General features: G+C 40.2%; 1 protein-coding gene across 1 annotated transcript in view; it reads left to right on the top strand.

Moving 5' to 3' along the window:
* The window catches only part of ASXL3 (ASXL transcriptional regulator 3), a 1,601,111-nt gene that overhangs the window by 1,334,836 nt on the left and 245,957 nt on the right, over window positions 1-20,318 (top strand). The window contains exon 9 of the mRNA XM_044066640.1: window positions 10,922-11,085. Within this exon, the coding sequence (XP_043922575.1) occupies window positions 10,922-11,085 (164 nt within the window). The remainder of the gene's footprint in view (window positions 1-10,921; window positions 11,086-20,318) is intronic.

Below are 20,318 nucleotides of genomic sequence, written 5' to 3'. Positions count from 1 at the left end.
AACTCAAGGAGCCATCTTCACAACCTTCTGGTCCTTTCGAATCCTTGACTCCCTCATCAGATCCGACCATGGAACCACCAAGGAGGAAATACAAGAATACAGATCTGAAGATGGCTCCTACCCAGCTGGCATCAAATAAAATGGCTTCCTTGGATCCCTGTCTCTCAGATCCAAAGCCATTGCTAAGAACATTCTGTTCCCCTTCTGAATATCCGGTACCATCTTGAGTACCTTCCCCTTTCCTGGAGTCCCACTGACACTCTAGATTACCATCAGTGAATTCATCTCATTCTTTCATAAGTTTGACTGAGGCTTCTGTGGACAGATTGATAAGGAAGTTTCTCTTGGTGCAAATACAGATGGGAGTTCTTCCAGCTCCTAGCCCTTCTGGTCAGGAAGCCTTTGTTGGCACTACACCACCGATTTCATCTCCTTCTCTGATTCAATCTATTGTTTTGGAGCCCTTGGATCCAAGTTTTCTGGGACTGCCTAAATTGGATACAAAAATCATACTACCATCCGCTCTGAGGCTTTCTCTGAGTGCACTGGCTTTGACGGTTTCAGATCCAGATGACTCTCAGAGCTGAAGCATCCCTCTCTGTTCCAAGGCATTAGAGTCAACTCCGAATTTGTCAGAGCTTTCTCTGCCCCTCGGAGCCTTGACATTGGATAGCTCAGCTCCAGCTTCTGCCTTGGCTGGTTTACCTTGGAGCATGGGATGCTGATGGGTCAGAAGCTTGGCTCCTCATCTGTGTCAATTTCCTTCTCCCCAGGGCATTCTGCCTTCAAGGTGCTGGAGATAGTGTTCTCTTCCTCTGCAAGATGGACAGTCCTCCCCCCCGGATCTACCCTCTTTATCTTGTATGTCTCTGCACCTTGAGCCCCATCATTCCACAGGGACAGCCAGCCCAAAGTCTCCAGGCTACCCGGCAGAGTATTACTATTTCTTCTGATACTTATCTGGAACACCCCATTGAAGAAGTCCCTTGGAAAAGGAAGTGCAAGAGTAGGCACTACTCCCATCAGTAGTCCGTCACTGAAGATAGAAAATTTAGATGACGGGGAATGGTACCCAAGAGCTCCACCCGAAGACATCTCATTTGGAGACATCCTAGAGATCCTGAAGCAGAGAGGTGGTTGCTTCACCAATAACCCTACCAAAGAGGAATATGTATTCTTGGAGGCCTTTGGGTCTGGCCCATCTACCTCCTGGGTGACTCCACCCATCAACAATCTCATTGACTTGATCTGTAGGGTGGCGTGGAAGGAACCAGACACAGTTGAGCCAATCCCCAAGAGACCAGACTGGATTTTGGCACCACGTGCCCTAAAGGAATTTTGGAGCACGGGAGTTCCCAGACATGTCATGGTAGTGCCATCAGCCACCAAGAAAGAATTTGCAGAGCATAGTTTTTCTAATCTAGCCTCCTAACAGGGAGTCTAGGGCGTTGGACAGGTTTGGGAAGCATGTGTATGCTTCAGTGACATTTGCACCCAGATTGCTGAATTGTTTGGCAGACTTCATGAGATTACAGAGGGATCTGATTAAAGAACTTTCAAACTCTCTCTCTGAGACCAGTACTCCTTAGATTCAGTCTTCTGTGGCCTTGCAGTTGAGTACCCTTCAATCGATCATTAACTCATCCATGAGGCTTATCTCCCATGCAGCTGAAAGTACTTAAAGGGCAGCAGGTTCAAGCATTTCTATTAAGAAGCTTGCCGAAATGTGCTTATGTGACTTTGTAGAGCCCTTCAAGTCTTCTTACCTCAGTGCTCCTTTTGACAGAAACTCTTTGTTCAGCCTTAAAGTTAAGGACACACTTTCCAAGTGCGAGCAAGATAGAAAGACCCTCTCTGCAGTGGGCGCATGTTTTTCTACTCCTCAAAGGACCTTAACCAGGAGTCAATGAGGAGGGCGAAAAATGTGGTTCATGAAGTCCCTTTCCATGATCCACATGGAGATAGTTCCCCTGGGCGGGGGGGGGGGGACTTGAATGGTAGATGCTGCCCATGCGGCAGAGGAGGCATGCTGGTCCAGGGATCCAGAGATTCCTTTTCCAACAGACTGTGCCAGTGCTGCTGAAAGGAGGCCCAATTGTCCACCGCTGAAGGCAATCGTTGGTCATGTATCCCTGCTCCAAAGAGCCTGGCTAGACTTCACAAAAGATACTTGGATTCTTAGACTACAAAAGAAAACCCTGAACAAAGGCCTGCAATTTAGTTACTTTTCTAGCTGTAGCTGGATAACTTCTAAGTATAGTGTAAAACAAGGTCTGAGCCAAACATAAATGTGGGTGATTAGAGACAGAAAAGAAGCAGTCCTTTTACAGAAGGTAAAGAAAACAACAGTGACTCCCACAAATCCCATTATATGCCAGTGGCATGGGCAGGCCCGGTGCTAGTATTTTGGGGACCCTCAGCAAGTTTCAAATTGGGGGCCCTACCCAAGAGAATATAAAAAGTGTAACCATATTGCCATCACGCCTCCTTCCCTATCAAGCTCATGCAGCGCCATTTAACAATCACTGTGTTACTACATTCAGACCATTAAAAAGACTTGAAATGTCAAGGTACATACTGGCTGGCATTTAGTACCAATGTTACATTATGACAAGCCCCTGTAGCCACTCACAATGGTACACACACACACTGACTGGGACTGCACTGTGGTGCAGCAGTTAACTTTGTTACCCCCCCCCCCACAGCAAGGGATCTGGTTCGACTCTCAGCTGGGGTGCCTTCTGTGCGGAGTCTGCATGTCCTCTCTGTGTTCGTGTGGTTTCCTCCCACATTCCAAAGACATGCTTCTGCAGCATTTCTCCCTGGGCCTCTGCTAAAATTAGGCTCTGTCCTAGTCGGATTTCCCAGTCAGCAAATGTTAAATAAATAAAATAAGTAAAATTTAGTACCAATAAATTATGACAAGCCCCTGTACCACAGCAAGGTAGCCACACACAGAGGTTCCTACACTGACTGGCGTTTAGTACTAATGTTACATTACGACAAGCCCCTGTACCACAGCAAGGTCGCCACTCACAAATACATACACACACGCACACACTGACTGGCATTTAGTAGTAATGTTATTACATTATGGCAAGCCTTTGTACAGCAACAAGGTAGCCAGTCCCACAGAGGTACACAAAGACACCCACACAGACTCCCTCACACAGGACAGAGACTCGAGAAAGACAGTTACACAGACTCGCAGACAGGACATAGACACCCACACATGATGGACAGCACTACAGTAAGACTGAACATTAAGAATTTAAAATACTAGGCTTATGAACTAATAATGATGCTAGAATAAGATTTTACAGTAGCATGCATTGTGTGACCCCCCCACACATTTTTGAAGAACAGACCAAAACTAATAAACATCTGGACATTGTGCAACATTCTCACAGCCCCTACCAACCTCCTAACCTCTCAGTATAATTCCAAAGCTGAAAATAACTGCAGAACAAAGGTGTAACATCAAGGATAGTTACAAAGATTGCTATGATAAACTTAGAAAGATATTAGAATAACAGGGATTGCATTAGCATGCATTGCAATAATCAGTACATTCTGCAGAACTCTCATAGTCCCCCCAAAAGTCTCAGCACAATTCTAGAGGAGGTACAAAAAAAAATAAAATAAAAAAAGACAAGGTCATAACATTAGGGGGTTTATAACATTGTGGTTATGAACTAATAAAGTTGGTAGGATGGCAGAATAACAGATTTTTCCAGTAGCATGCATTGTGTGAATTCACATTTTTGATGACTAACAGACCAAAAATACAGGTCAAACATCTAAACATTGTGCAACATTCTCACAGCCCCTACCCCTGCCCTCTAACCTCACAGCTTAACAATTCCAGACAAAGCCCAAAAAAAAAAAAAGAAAATGCAGAACAAAGGCATAACATCAGGGATAGTTTGAAACTTTGCTATGATCAACTTCGATAGTAGAACAGGGGCTGCACTGGCACGCATTAAGACATCAGCACATTCTGCAGAATTGTCACAGCCCTTACCCCCCAGTATCTCAGCACAGTAAATCTGGATGAAGTGAAAGTAAAATAAAAACACAAAGGCATAACATAAAATGTGCTTATCAGCAAATATAGATGCTGAAATAACAGATTATGAAATAAAATGCATTGCGTAACCCCACATGTTTTAATGAAAATAGATAAATACCAGGCAAACATCTGAACATTGCACTACATTCTCATAGATTGTAACCCCCCTACCAACCTGTCAGCACAATAACTCTAGACAAAGCAAAAAATTATCATAGAACAAAGGTGTAGCATCAGGCATAGTTGTAAACATTGCCGGTATACACAAAACATACTAGCAAAACAGGGTTTGCATTGGTATACTTTAAAACATCTGTATATTCTGCAGCATTCTCACAGCCACTATCTCCCCACTACCAATATTTCAGCACAGTTGTATACAAAACAAAAATGCAATATTGAATATTCTTATCCAAGACTAGATAAAAAAAAATACATCAAATCTGGACATTAATTACAAACAAGCCTTCCTTCCTCAGTCTTTTAACAGAAGAATTCTGGACAAAGATAAAATAAAACTGTTACAACACAGCCTCTCACTCCCCCCCCCCCACACACACACACACACAAATCATCTTAGCGTAAGAATGGAGAAAAAAAGTTATACAATCCTCACCCCCCCCAGAAAAAAATAAAGTTAAAAATAAACCCAGCAACTTACCTTTTCTGCAGTTGATAGAAGGCTGCTACTAACCCTCTGCTTGCTTCTACTACACACAGACCAGACCTGTTCAGCCCTTTTAAATTGCCCTCAAAGGACAGTTTTTCAGATCTTTTAGAAATTGCCCTTACAAGGGCAGTTAAAATACAGCTGCTTTTCTGATCTCACGGTCGTTCCAGCAAAACCTGCATCCTCCATCCATCCTCACAGCATACCTCTCAACATCTTAGCATGAAAAATCTGGACAAAGCTAAAAATAATAGGGGTACAAAGGCTTAAAAATAGAGACACTTTTTAAATATTGCTCATATAAACTTTCAAACTTGCTTTCAGACTTTGCTTTAGCATACATTTTTCAGAAGGATATAAAGTCTGAAACTTAAATGTATATGTCTGCTATTATTTAGTGACTTCAGTACTCAATGTATATGAAAACCACAAATTTTATGAAGAACAGACCAAAAATATAAATCAAAAATATGGATATTCTTAAAAATCTGGGTAGTTCAGATGTGTGCCTAACGTCGACAATCAAAAGAACTGACTCAACAGACCACATATTACGGTAAACCCAATCAGGAAGCTAGAACTTGCTTCTTTGACTGCTGCAGCCAATTAGGTCCCTTGCTTCACTGAAGCGGACCTGATTGAGAGCAGCTGACAAGTAAAGCAAGGCACCTGATTGGCTGCAGCCATCAAGGAAGCAAGTTCTTTCAGGGAAAAAAAATGTCAGAATCGTGTGACGGCGCTGCCGAATGAACAAGGTGCCAAGCAAGGAGTGTAAAAGATGTTGAAACCTGCGGCTGCTTCATATGGTGGCCCTCGTACGTGGGGAGATAATCGGGGGCTCCCCACGGCCACTGGTTTGGCTGGTGCCTAACGCCGGCTATGGGAATTCAGTGTTACTTCCTTATGTCTGGCATGAGTCATACAAAGCATTATGCGAAAGAGAAAGGGCTGAGAGAGAACAAGATTACATTGATACATTAAGCCCCATTGGTAGCCATGTTGTGGAAAACAGGCTAAAATTACAAATAAAGCACATAAAGTGATTTTGAGATGTTAAAATAGGCCAGGAAACAAAGATAGAGTGAAAAAACAGATTGTTTTAGTTCTAGGGTGGAGTTTTCCTTTAAATCACCAAATCTGTATGTTTTAGCCTTTTTTCTCAAGTCAGTTGTATATGCTGAAAACGTTTCACCAAGCCTTTAATCCCTTGTGTAAAATAAGTGCCTTTCCATTGTAATATTTATTTGGGGGTTACACATTTCTCTAAATTTATGTTTTAAGCACTCTGGGTCTTTCCTTGTTTCAGCCAGTACCACAATATGGCAGTTTCCCCTCCTCTGCATGCACAGCAGGTACATACACAAATGAGAGTTCTCTTTCAGTGGCTTCTGAACCAGCTAAATTAAGCAGAATAAATGCCTCTGTATGTGCATCTTTGTCAGAAAATGCAGCCTGAATGAAAATATTGTACTCTTGCTCAAACACTCTCCAATTTTCAGCAATATTATTATCAAATACAAGTGGACTTGCTCTGCGAAATCCTTCTGCCATGGCAATGAAGTATGCTTAAACGCAATACAAAATATGGCCCTTGTAATTATGTAAGAACATGCAGACATACCAGATACTTGTAACAACAGTCAAATGCACGATAAACTCTTCAAAAGACTGTAATTTGCTAAATATTCTTTGAAATAGCTGTATTTTGTGAAATAACTATACTGTAATACTGCACAAACTTGTAAACATTTTGTACATCAGATATTTCGAATAACTTGATTTAATGCAAAAAAGTAGCACATGGCAAAAAAACTGTTGTTTTCCTTGTTTTATAAATTTTATGTGATTTGGATATCATTTCAAACACTTTTGTAACTATTTTGAATACTTTTATCAGTATGTCGCAGTTTTGGAAATTTCCTTTAACTAGAAATTCGTTTTGAGCATTTTGAGTGCTTCGTTTTGTATTTGTTGAGTAAAAAATAATTTAAGTGAGGTTTAGTAGCTGAAATTCATTTCTGACCTGTTTTGCGAGTCATTTGAGCAGTAGGGATGATCCACTGCTGTGTATTCCTCCAACTTCAGCTGAATGCCTCATGGTCTTTACTCTGGATCCCATTCTAACATCACGCCACTTGTCTTGCATAGCTAGTTAAGACAAAGAAGCTTGGGTGTTTGTTTATATACTTTATTACATACACACACATCAGGATTAATAGCAGCAACTTAAAATATAAATGAACTAACTGACTTGACTACTGCACATACATACATGTTTATACCTCTGCAGCTCACTACAAAAGGGCAGTTTGCTTGCACATGCTCAGTATTTATACACACATGCTAGTTCACTGGAAAGCTTCTTAAATGTACTTGCATACTCTGATCTACACTCCAGTTTCCTCTCACTTTCCAAAGACATGCGTCTGGAGCATTTTTCCCTGGGCCCGCACTGAAAATGGGCTCTGTCCCAGTCGGACTTTCCCTGTAAACAAATAAATGTTAAATAAATAAAAATAAATAAGTAATTATCCTTTCCATAGCCTTGCATATGAGGCTAGTCAGACTTATTGGTTGGTAGTTTCCTGGGTCAGTTGATGGTCCCCTTTGTCAGGAGGGATGACTGTTGCTGTCCACTCAACTGGGATAAAGCCTGTCTGGAGACTGTAGTTAAAAAGAGATTCGAGTCTGCCTGCTAGGTCATGTTTCAAGCTATTTAATAGGGACCCTGGGATTCCTTCAGGGCCCATTGATGCTGTGTTTTTAGCTTTAGAGAGCGCAGTGACGACCTGTTCTTTTGTGATAACAGGCAAAGGAATGATAGGCGATACTTCATGGGAAGTGGCCAGAGATGATGTGGAGGTGAAATTTAAACTGAATTTATTGGCCAGCAGGTTTGCTATTTCTTCTGGCTGAGTGTAGGTAGTGCTATCTAGAGCCAACTCAGCACATTGCTGAGTGTTTCCCTTAACATTTCTGACATAACTAAAAAAATGCTTTGTGGTTATCATTTGCTTGGGAGGCTATTTTAGTCTCGTATTTAACTTTTGAAGACTTGAGAAATTCCCTTATTAGCCTGTTGAGACTAATGAGGGATTTTTTTTTCTGTTGTCCACCCTCCCACTTATTTCTATACAGGAAATTCTTCCATCTGTTATATATTCTGTGTATGCTAGGGGGTCCCCAACAGTGGCTTGTTTTTCTGGCTAGACCTGGGTTTAGATCATTCAGTTACTGCTATTTCTATACAGTTTTGTTTAAGTGAATGAACAGGACTTTATTTTATACTTCTGCATAGGCCTCCATGTTTTCAGGGTCAGGGGGAGCTTTAAAATTAGCTACACTACTATCACTTAATAGAAGGTAATTTGTCTTGGAAATTTTTTTAGGGTTTTAGAGTTTGATGGGTGGTTCTACCTTTACATTTATTACAAAGGAGACCGATTTATGATCCAGTCTTACCAATGAAGAAATTACACAGGGGGGAGTGCAATGCTCTCCCATGTTTGTGAGTACTGTTTCAAGGTGCGAGTGCAGGCCAGCTGTTTTAGAGCATTTACATTGACAAGGTCCAGGAATCTCTGAGCCCGCATGTTAGCTGTTGTGTATGTTTCCCAGTTTATGTAGGGGTAGTTACAATCACCCATGAGTAGTGTGTTGGGCTGAATGGTAAGCAGTTCTAGTTACCTCAGGTATGTGGAGTAGTTTTCATGGTTCATGGTTGGAGACCTGTAGCTAGTGATGAATATGGTGGAGGAATTTGCCTATGGGTCAGCTGGACATGGAGTAGCTCAAGCGAGCCATCCTGCTTGACCAGTCTAGAGGTGTGCGTGTTTTATCTAAATGGAAACAACTCCTTTCATTTTTTCCTTTTCAGAAGGTAATCTGAATATGTGATAGGCATTGTAGCCTTGCACTGCTGGGGTGCTTTCTGCAGCTTTGAACCACAGCTCTGTAACTGCACAGACATCAGCATCCTTCAGAGTGAGGAGAGCTTCCAGGGAGTGCAGTTTCATAAGACTCCTAGTTTTAAGAATAGTACCTTTAGCTTGACATTAGAATAATTTGTTACATTGGTAGGTCTGTTGGTTGGCAGTGCCTTAAAAGGTTGAAAGAAAAGTGTAAAAACACTACATTGTCTTGTAGAAAGCAGTGGAAAAGATGATATAATATTAGTGTATAAAATAATGAGGAATTCATACCTCTTTAGAAAGAAAAGCTAGAGCTGTTGGGAGATCTAAATGTCAAATTAAAACTGTAAATTTTAATTTAAAGAAAGACGGATACATGAGGCACATTGCCTGAAGAAGTATCATATTGTACATTTCCTGATGGTTTCAGTAGCACTTGGGAGAAATGGCCATTAGAGAAGAGGATAATGGGAAGGGGAAGTAATATTTGTTTGTTGAAAAATATGAAAAGACTAAGAATGAATGGAACACTTGTAGTTCTTCTCAGCACCAACGTAGTCTTCTGGTTGACTTTGACTATAGAGGGTATACACAACTAAATATGTGGAGATGACACTTAAAAAAAAAAAAGAGGGTTACGGAAGTTTGAAGCAGCTTATTACAGTCCAGTTGTGGGCCTCTCCAGCTTGTGAAATACTGTTAGGTTACCCCTGACTGGTTTCTGAAATGGCATACGAGTGCACCAAACATGTGCTGTAGCTGAAACAGATTGATCTATAGGTTTTGGACAGCATTCTCACCATGTATACAGCACTTTATCTGTATAGTGTGCTTGAATTATAATCTATATATATCTTGCCTGAAGATGATTGTGATTCCCTTTACACATTGAATGAAAAAGCCACATGGAGTCTGTTGTAGAAGTACCTGTGACATGAGTGGAGGTGAGTTAGTTACAGGAGGATATTCCGTTAGTACAGTGCACTTTAGATGTGGGGGTAGCCACACAAGGTGGGCACTGCACCATAAAGAATTAAACATAACAGGAGTTTTCTTAGCCCCCCCCCCCCATAAGTTGATGGTCACAAATTTCAGATATTGGCAATAGTTGCTTTGTTAGAAACACTCGCCATGGTGGTACGGCGGTAGTGTTGTTACCTCACAGCAAGAGGTTCTCCTGTTCGATTTTTGGCTTGGCTTGGGAGTGCCATCTGTGTGGAGTCTGCATGTCCTCCCCACGGTTGGGTAGCGTTCGAAAGACATGCGTGCGTAAATGGGCGTGCCTTCGTTGAAGGTTGGGTGTTGAGCTGGCACCTCGGCGTTTCATAAAAATCTACTGCCAATCATTAGCGGGCCGGAGTTCCGCTGTGGCGACCCCTTACCGGGAAAAAGCCGAAAGACAAACAAACAACTCCTATCTTTCAAGTGTACTTTGTTAGTTTATAATTACCTTGACATTTGGGATTGTTTTAGTCCATTGTCTTTTGGAATGTGTAGCAGTTGTGCAGATAGCACATAAGGCTTGTAGACTTCTTTTAGGGTCATCTGTGTCGAGATTTCCTTTTTGTGCTTCCAGTAGCTCCTTGTCCTCTGCATCATTTAGAATCCCAGAGAAGATTGGTGAAAATGTGTTTTGCACAGATATCACTCTAAGTATAATGGTGCCGCAGTTAGCAGTTCTGCTTCATTCTTCTATTCATTTCCAGGTTGAGGTGTTTCTTTGGCGCTTGCAAGTCCTTAGTGGGTCCCAAAGTCATACAGTGTGACTTTAGACGACTGCAAGATGTGTACATGTGCATAGTGTGTCCCATCCAGGCTTAGTAATTTCCTTCACTTGTTAATGGCCAAGATAGTATTTGTAAAACTGGAAAATGGACGCTAAAAGTGAATGAATCTTAGTATAAAAGTAAGTGTGTGTGCGTTTTTGTATGCGTGCATACTTAACACATGTGATTTAATTTCTACTCCTTGTTTACTCATATCTGAGTCTGCTGCCATCCCCGTTGATGATCTTGATTTTCTATTAATACTTAATGCCATTGTAGTAGGTTGTACAATTTATAGTTACAACGAAAAGTCAGCATTTAATTACATTAAAGAAGGCAGATTTACGGATATATAAACTGCATGTATTAGGAAACACAAACATTTATTACAGCTCTGGTTAGATGACTGCTGCTTTTTGTTGTGATGGTCCAGTTATGCTTAGGCACATAAGTGTAGCGTCATTTTTTCCTGTTGTAAACATATTTTTTTCCTTGCATTAAGGGCATTTAAAATGGACCAAAGCAGAGGATATTGACATAGAAACAAGGGGCTCTATTCTGGTCAACACCAACCTACGGGCATTGATAAACAAGCATACATTTGCTTCCTTACCTCAACATTTTCAACAGTATCTCCTCCTTTTGCTCCCAGAAGTAGATAGACAGGTAAGTAGTAAGAGCTAATCCCTAAAAGTATATTGTTCTGAAAGAACCTTCTTTAAGGATGTTTTATTACCACGTGGTTTCCATTTATCAAGCAGTGGTATTTAGCACCTTTCCCAGAATATATTTCCAAACACGACATGAAAAAAATAAATAACATTTTTTTTAGTGGTTTACATTATAAAGTATGTGCATCTTTTTTTAATGTGCAGAAGACATGCCAACATATTAGGTATAATTACAGAAGAGTTGTATTTATTTTTTATCAATATTGTTATTCTTTTTAATTTCTTTGTTGTTTCAGGCTCACCCTGTCTTTAACACCTACTTTGCATATTCCTTTTTTTTACCTACAAAGAAGTCTGTAGTTAAATATTCTACAGTTTATTTAGCTGTCTTTAAAGTTTTCTTTTTGTTAGGATTAATCAAACTGATTGACATTTCCTGAAGTGTTACTTGCCTATTGGACTCAGGAAGTGGCTTATATTTGTTTTACGATAACCCTGCAGTATTTGCCATTTTTAGGTTTGCCAGTTTTATAATATTTAGGCTTTTATGGCATTGTATCTGTAAAGTGCTCAAAGCCTATGTATTTAATACTTTGAATAAATAAATTACCTCCTTCTCACAGTAAGAAGACAATTGGTAAAACATGGTCATTTAAAATCTGATTTGACGTTTTCTGACATTTCCTTGATCAGTAATTTCTGTACTTGGTTTTACGAAGTGGAATAAAATATATGTTCTTTGTTTAGAACACTGTTGCAGTAGTCCTTACTACTTACTACTGCTAGATGTTCCTTCCTCCTGGCAGTACGTCTGGATTGCTTCCTCTTGGCATGGCATACACTTGACCTCTGGTACATCTGTGCATTGCAGTCTAAAGCAGGTATCCTCCTACACCATGTCAGAACTTTCTTGCCACAGTTCGTTGCAGATACCTCTCGAGTACAGTTGTGTAAAATCTTACCACAGCAGTAGATGTTCTTCTCTTCACTGTTGCATATTCTTTACATACGGGATCTCCTGCCAAGGATAGACCAACATCCATCTAGTATACCAAAGCCTTTAGGTCTTACAGGCACCATACTTCACAAGCATGCTGTGTAAGGCATGGGGCATAATGGTGATGTATGGATGCAAACACTCAGAACTGAAAACCCCCAGGAAAAGAATACCCTCAGGGATAAAAGAGAACATGTGCACCAAGAAGGAAAAAGGACATAAGGAAAGGAATAAGGACCCCTTGGCCAGGAGGGCAACAAAAATACAGGGCAAGATCTAGAACAGAGGGGGAAGGGGAAGGAACTAAATACTGGAACAGTGAAGAGAAGATATCTACTGTTACAGTAAGATTTTACACAACTGTACTGTGTTATTCCATATCACTGTTTCAGTATTCTTTACATTAGGGAGAGTACAAGAGCTAAGAAGAAGCCTGAGAGGAGGAAGGCACAGAGGAGCCTTCTACAAACCTGTGCAGGATTACCCTGGCAAAACCTGCCCTGGCCCTGAAAGTAGCATCAAACCTGTAGTGTTAAGTGAAAGTATGAACAGAGGATCAAGTAGCAGCCTCAGGAAGGAGTTGGTTAACAAACCCTTGAAAAAGGCACCAGAAGAGGCAAGTGCCCTACTAAAATGTGCCTTTACAGATGAAGAAAGACATTTGCCTGGAAAAGAATTACAAAAGAAAGTGGCCTTAGAAATCCAGGAGGAGATGGTTTGTTTAGAAGCAGCCAACACAAAGTCCTGGGATGAAAACAAACAAAAAGCTGTTGAGACTTGCAAATTACTTTTCTTTTATCAAAATAATACCTGAGCTGTCTGTGTAAATCTAAGGTGTGAAGAACCTTCTCACTGGCAGACTGTGGAGAAGGAAAAAAAAAGGAAGGAAGATGAATAGACAGATTAAGGGACAACTCATTGTCTCCTTGGGCATAAAAGAAGGATTCGTTCTAAGAGACACCCTGTCTGTGTGAGAAATAAAAAAAAGGAGGAATAGCCATCAGAGCCTGAAGTTCAGACACCCAGTTGGCTGAAGTAAGAGGCAAAAAAGGGTCTATATCAGAATATGGAAGTATTAAAACTTCGAATGTTCTGATATCGAACACTATTCAGTGAACGCTAAGAATAACGAAGCTGCAGAACAACGAATTCTTTCCTCGGGAAAGAATTTGGTTGGCCGTTTCTGTGGCTTCGCTATTCTTAGCGCTGTGGGTGGAAAGTTACGGGTTGCATTCATGTAAGTGTGCGATTGTTTGTACGTTAGGGTTAGGGGTGGGTTAAGTGATTTAGAGTTAGGGCACGGGTTAGGTGTGTGTGCGATAGTGACAGATTTTAGGGTTTGGGTTAAGGTAAGTGGGTAGATAGTAGTGTATGTTTAGTTTAGTGTAGCGTTAGATGTAGGAATTTAAGTGTATGTGTGTGGTTGCTGTTTGTTTGATGTGCTTGTATTGTGTATGTGTTTCGAAGTAGCAAATTTTTTCCTTGGGAAAAAATTTGCTGTTCTGAATGTTCGATATTTTCATGTTTAGATGTTTTGGGGCCGATGAATTAGCGTTCACTATTTTCATCTTTCGATAACATGATATAAACGCGCAAAAAACAGTCTTCCAAGTACAATGCTGCAAGGAAGCTGAAGAAGCAGGCTAAAAAGGAGCCTGGGTCACTTTTTCAAGGTCAAAATGTAGGTCCCAAGAATGTGGAATTGACTTCCTTGGAGGCCTTGTTGCTCATCTAGTCAGGTTAAAATAGACTAGCTTTTATGGGTTCTGTTCAAGGAGCTTTATTATGTACAAACACATCAGGATTGAGGCTTAATAACTTTAACTTGGATAAACTTTAAACAAACTAGCTATTACACTCATACATGTTCACTGTCTGGCTGCCCTCACAAAATGGCACTGAAGCTGGCACATTCTTGTTATTTATATGCACATGCCGACTTTGAAACGCTTCTTAAAAGTACAACATACACACACACTATTCTACAGGCCTGATATGAAGGATCCTTTAAAAAATGCTTGACCTCAAACAGAGAGGCCAGAGGAGGATTCAAGGGCAGACATGCAGAAACTGCTGACAGATAACAGATCCCTTGTCTTGTGTGAGAAGATTCTCCTTTTGAACTAACTTGTGATGATTGCCCCGGCCAAGTGAGAAAGAAGGGGGACCAATGCTGTCTGTGTCAAAAGGGAGTCACCAGCAAGATTTTGGGAAAGTTCTGCCTGATCTTGTGCAGAACCCGTTGCAATAGTGGAAGGGGAAACATAGAGAAACACTCCCTTCCATGGAAAAGACAGGGCATCCACTTTCCAAGTTGGAGGACTTGAAACTCTGGAAAAGAGAGGAAGTTGTCTGTTCAGAGAGGAGGCGAAAATATCTATCTGAGGAATAACCCACCGATGGATTATGTCCAGGAACGCATCTCTGTGAAGCATCCATTCGTTAGCCTCTGTTCTGGACCTGCTCAAAGAGTCTGCCACAAGTTTGTGCTCTGAGGGAATGTAAACCACGTAGAGTCACTTGATACTGGATAGCTAGATCCCAGACCTGTAGAGCTAGTCTGCAAAGGAGATAGGACTGTAGATCAGAGTGCAAAGTGTGTGTGCTATGTCTTTAAGAAGTATGCAAGGCTGTACTTGCACATATAAATTCCAGACACTTGCAATCCCTAGTGTCATTTTGTAGAAGCAGTCAGAGATTGAGCCTGCATGACCCCAGTTGTTAGTTTGTATATAAGTTATTTAGTTATAGTCAGTAAGCCTCTATAGTGATGTGTTTGTATAAAATAAAGCTGCTTGAATGGAACCCACAAAGACTCATCTATTCATGTCCTAACACAAAAGCGACATGGTGTCAGAACCAGGATGGAAGAGGGAAGAATATTCCAAGCCATGAGATGCAAAGATGACAGCGAAGGTAAAACTGAGAGAAAAGAGCACAAACATAACCAAAAAGAATTAAAGGTAATGAAATAATATGAATTATTTACTCGATGCAAAAGACAAAAAGGGGCATAACAGGGACAACAAACCACAGTATTTGATGAGATGATTAATAATAAAGTAAAAAATGAGCATGTTTAAAGCAAAACAAGTGTGTTTAAGGCAAAGTTGGACATATTTAGAGTAAAACGAGCACAACAAAAATACGTTGGACATGAAAAGGGCTTAAACGAGCAAAACAATTGCAATAATAAGAAAAGAAAAGGGTACATCAAGCAAAAATAAACCAAGTTAACTGCATGTGTTTTGGCAAAGTGCTGTGTTTGGGTATCAAGGGCTTAGCTAAAGTTATTCAAACTATCTCAGAGTGTGTAAAAGTGCTTACGGTGTGTGCTTATTACTGTGCATGTATTTCAAAGAGTTCATTGTGTGCAGAGTGTAACTATTTCATGCAATACAGTCAAAGTATAGCTATTTTGAGAAAAAGTTTCTTGTGCTGGGCTTGTCTCTTCTCATAGTGCCACCATTACAGAGTGCTTCTTCTGCTGTAGAGAATTGCCTAGCAAGATATCGCCATTTTGGGGACATTTCAGTTTTTCCTGTGTGCAGTTAATTTTGGGGACATTTCAGTGTGCTGTGTGCAGTTATCCACAAAGTACAATTACTCAGAACGTTGTTGAGTTTTGGGCAACAGATGTTCAATTTATTCACATTGTACAGTTGCTTGACATGTTTCTTACACTGATAATAGGTGTTTTCTTACAAAAAGACGACATTATAAGAGTATTACAGTGCTCATGAGTTATTCAGTCGCATCGTAAACTTCTTGAATGTTTCTTAAAGTGATGACTTTAGCAAGTGAATGGTATATGACTGTAGCATTTCTGCCTTTACCAATAATATTCCGAAAGTATCAAAACGCCCGAGAAGTTTATTTTGCAAAGTCCAGTTATTTGTAAGTGCTACGAGTTTGTTCATTTGTATAATTCCGATAAGCCCAACGAAAGTATAAGTTCAGAGCACAAAGGCATTGCACAAGTTCTGTTTATGCCAGAAACGTATGCATATGTGTATGTGTGTATATTCATGCTTATTCGCAAAAAAAAAAAAAACTTTGCTGGTATGTGTTAATATGGAAGACGGATTTCAAAAATCCCTACCACTTGTGTTTGAATATTGCAGAGAACTGGAGAATATTTGAACAAGAGTACAATACTTTCATTCAAGCAGTTTATGCAGATAGAGATGCATGCACAAAGTGATTCATTTTGCTAAACCTAGCAGGGTCTGAGGGCATAGAAAGGGAGCATTCATTTGTGTATGCACCGGCAGTATACGAAGGAGAAGGTGCAGACCGCCATATTATTGTACAAGCTAAATCAAGGGAAGAGCCCCAAGGGTTTGAAGTGCAAGTTTAGAGAAATGTGCAACCCCCAGACGAATACAGTAGAGGGTCAATTATTTGAACTAATTGGGACCTAGGGTAGTTCGGATAATCAACTGTTTGGATAATCAAACATATAACTGAACCAGATAAAACAACTTCTAAAATCTTGTTTTTTTCTGCATGCAGGAATAAACTTTTCAACCATTCAGAGATTCCAGTGGACAGTAAAGAATATTTTTCACAGACAAGCTGACTACAAGCTCAAAAAACATGCTCAAGTGAATACGTATAATGTTTACAAATTCAGACTTTGATTTTTCCTACCCGAAAATTTTAGAAGCTGGTTTAGATAATTGACATTCGGATAATCGACTCTCTACCGTATTACATTAGGGAGGCATTTGTTTTACACAAGAGATCAGAAACCAGGGGAAACATTTGCAGCTTATATAATTGATGAGAAGCAGAGCTAAAACGTGTCGGTTTGGTGATCTAAAAGATGAGCTGATAAAGGACAGGCTTGTATGTGGTATTAATAGTGCTGCTATGAGAAAGATGTTACCTTGTGACAGTGATTTAATGTTGAGCAAAGCAATGGAGATTTGTCAAATCCATGACGTGACAGAAAAACATGCAAGTATGGTTGCAAGTGACAAGAGCATGGTTTCAGCTGGCACCAGAGCAAGCATAGAGAGTATGCAGCATGTAAAGAAAAAAAGCAAAAAAAAAGCACATTGGCATCCAGGGCTGAATAATTGTGTTAGCATTAAACCCATCTTAAATGGGCATAAATCTAAGAGATAATTTATGCTGAGTTAACCCCATGCTAGTGATGATGTCATTTTGGCTCCAATTTGTCATATTGTGATTGGTTGATTTGTATTATATATACCTTGTGATATTTTAAATAATTTATAGGATCCGAAGAAGCATATTTTATATGCGAAAGTGCTTGTCCTTTTATTGATTTTACATGATTTTTTTATTAAAGTGGAGACTGTCTGCCGTGGTTGTCCTGCTGGTTTTTTCTATGAGTATGCAGCATGTGGCAAATAAGAACAGGCCTAAGCACGTGGCAGTTACAGGATTTCCATAGAAGCCACAAGGTTTTCTAGAAAGTTCCAAGAAAGGTGCAGGCTCCAGTGCCAACTAGTGCAGTACAAACATGAATCAGCAAAACCCAAATTTAGCTTTATTGTTAACTGTCACAATTGTGGTGCAAATCATGAGTTTAAAAGAGAGAGAAGTGCTTAGCATTTGGTCAGCAATGTCACAAGTGTAAAAAATGGAACCATTTCCAAAAGTTTTGTAAATCAAGTAAGCCTCACCCAGTTGTAAAGAAAGGTCACACAAAAAAAGCAAGTTGATCAAGTAGAGCCGAAGCAGTCAGCTTTCTATGTAGATGGTGTGTCAGTGCTTGGTGAAAGAGTTGATGCATTAAACTTATTAACAAGTATGCTGTACTGTCCGGATTAATGGAAGATCCACACATCTCAAAGTAGACACTGGTTCAAAGTGTAATGTTATATCAGCAAACACATTGCAAGAGTGAGAACTAACAAAAAACTCAATGTGACTAGCAGTACGAGACTTGTTGCATATGGAGGTGAAGAAATTTAAACTGAAGGTTCAGTGATACTTTCATGTTATTTGGCCGAGAGCTGTTACAACTTATTCTGTGTAGTCCAAAGGCCAGTGAAGTTTTTATTGAGTCTCAAAAGTTTTAAGAATGAATCAACACTAATTAGTTTTGGTAGACTCTTATTCAAATTGATTTGAGATTGATCTACTACCTAACTTATGTATTTATTTATTTATTTTATTTTTTTTTATTTTGTTTACCGGGAAGGTCTGACTGGACGAGGTCCGTTTACAGCGGAGGCCCGGGGAGAAAAGCTCCAGTTACATTAGTACAACACATTACAGAAATAAACATATAATACAATAGGTAGGAAGTAGTTTCTATTAAACTAGAAATTTCTAGACAGGATTCAAAAAAGTGATTAAAACAGTAGACAATTGCAATCAAAAAATATTTACATATTTACATTTGGTTTGCAAAGAGCAACAGTCAAATTTTAACAGGTACATCTTTTCCCTGGAAGCATCTTTATTAGGGCATTAAAGGATAGATAGGAGATGATTGTAGAGGAAGACATATTATGGACTATGTAATACATGGACATAGCCAAGAACTAGTAAGATGGGCCTTAAGGGAGTTTTTGAATAGAGTGATGTTAGCTGCAGAAGTCACAGATGGGGGGAGATTATTCCAGTTTTTAGCTATAGTGTGTGAAAAGAGATTTGCGGCTGTATTATTTGCTTGGGTGATAGTGAGGAGTGATTTGTTGGCTGAGCGGAGTGGACGACTTGGAGTGTGGCTGGTCAGTAGATGTGTTAGAGCGGGAATTTTGTCAGGTTGTTTTAGGATGTTGTAGGCTGTAACAAGTTGGTGATATAGTAGCAACTGTGGCAGTTCGAGCCATTGAAGTTGTCTGAGAGGTGTGCAGTGATGGGTTCTAAATGTGGAGTTTTTGGCAAACTTGGCAATTCTGTTATAACAGGACTCAAGTTTGTCTAGGTCATATTTCCTAATGTGAGTAAGAATTGGGGCAGCATACAGTAGTGTAGATAGGAGATGGGTTTGAGCTAGGGTGATTTTAGCATGATTAGTAAGAAAGTTCTTTTGCCTGTATAAGGAGCCCATTTTTTTGTGCACTTTATTTATTGTTTGTAAGATATGGATGTTGAAGTGGAGGTTGTTGTCTATTTCGATGCCAAGGAGCTTGGTGTGGAGAGAGGGAGAGATGATAGTACCATTATCAGAGGAGATGGAGAAGGAGGCTGGAGTTGTTTTTGATTTGTTTGGGGTAAAAAGTAGTAGTTTGGTTTTGTTAGGGTTTAAGATAAGTTGAATGTTAATGATCCATCTTTCTACCGAGGTGAAGGACTCTTGGGTGAGATGCTGTAGGGAGGTCAGGGATGGTGCTGAACATATAAGGGTGGAATCATCTGCGTATTGGATTAGTAAGGCATGCATGGTAGATGTGTGTAGGTTATTGGTAAAAATTGAGAAGAGGTCCTAGTATAGAGCCTTGGGGTACACCAATGGAGGTTGGGAGCAGAGGTGATAAGGCTCCTTGCCACCGGACAGCTTGTTGTCGTTCTGATAGGTAACTTTTAAACCAAGCAATAGTGTTTGGGGTGAAGGCTAGGGAGGTGAGGGTGTCTATTAGTATGGAGTGAGAGACCATGTCAAATGCTTTGGAGAGGTTGAGGAATATGGTTGATACATATCTGTTGTTATTCGTGTGTTGGTTAACTAGGTCTGTGAAGGAGAGAAGGGTGGTGGTAGTACTATGGTGTGGGCGGAAGCCATGTTGTGTGGGTGCGAGGAGATTGTTTAAGTTTAGGAAGTGCATGACTTGAGAGTGTATACATTTTTCTAGTATCTTAGATAAAGGTGACAGAATAGCGATGGGTCGGTAGTTTGAGAAATCATAGGAGGTTCCCCCCTTATGGAGGGGAATGATATAGGAGACCTTCCACAGATGAGGGATATATGACTCCTGTATAGAGCGGTTGATAAGGATTGAGACTGGGTAGGCTATGGAGTTGGCTGCCATTTTTAGGAAATGTGCTGGTAGCCCATCTGCTGCAAGGGTAGTGAGTTTTAGTTTTGAGAGATGTTTCTTTATTGTAGAGGTTGGGATAGGTGATAAGGTAAGAGGAGCTGAGTTGTTAGGTGCTGTAGGTATGGGTTTGTAGCTATTTTTGGCTAATTGGGTGGATAGTGAGTTAATGGATTCGGTAAAATGTTGGTTGAATTTTGAGGCTATTTCAGTAGCTGTATCTGTGGTGGTTGAGGTGGGAGATGCCAGAACTTTTGTTGGTTATTGGAG

Source organism: Protopterus annectens, chromosome 3.part1 (assembly GCF_019279795.1).
Source record: "Protopterus annectens isolate FY-2018-M chromosome 3.part1, PAN1.0, whole genome shotgun sequence".
NCBI lineage: Eukaryota > Metazoa > Chordata > Ceratodontiformes > Protopteridae > Protopterus > Protopterus annectens.
The sequence above is the reverse complement of the archived record's forward strand: the minus strand, read 5'-3'. Positions and strand labels throughout refer to the sequence as shown.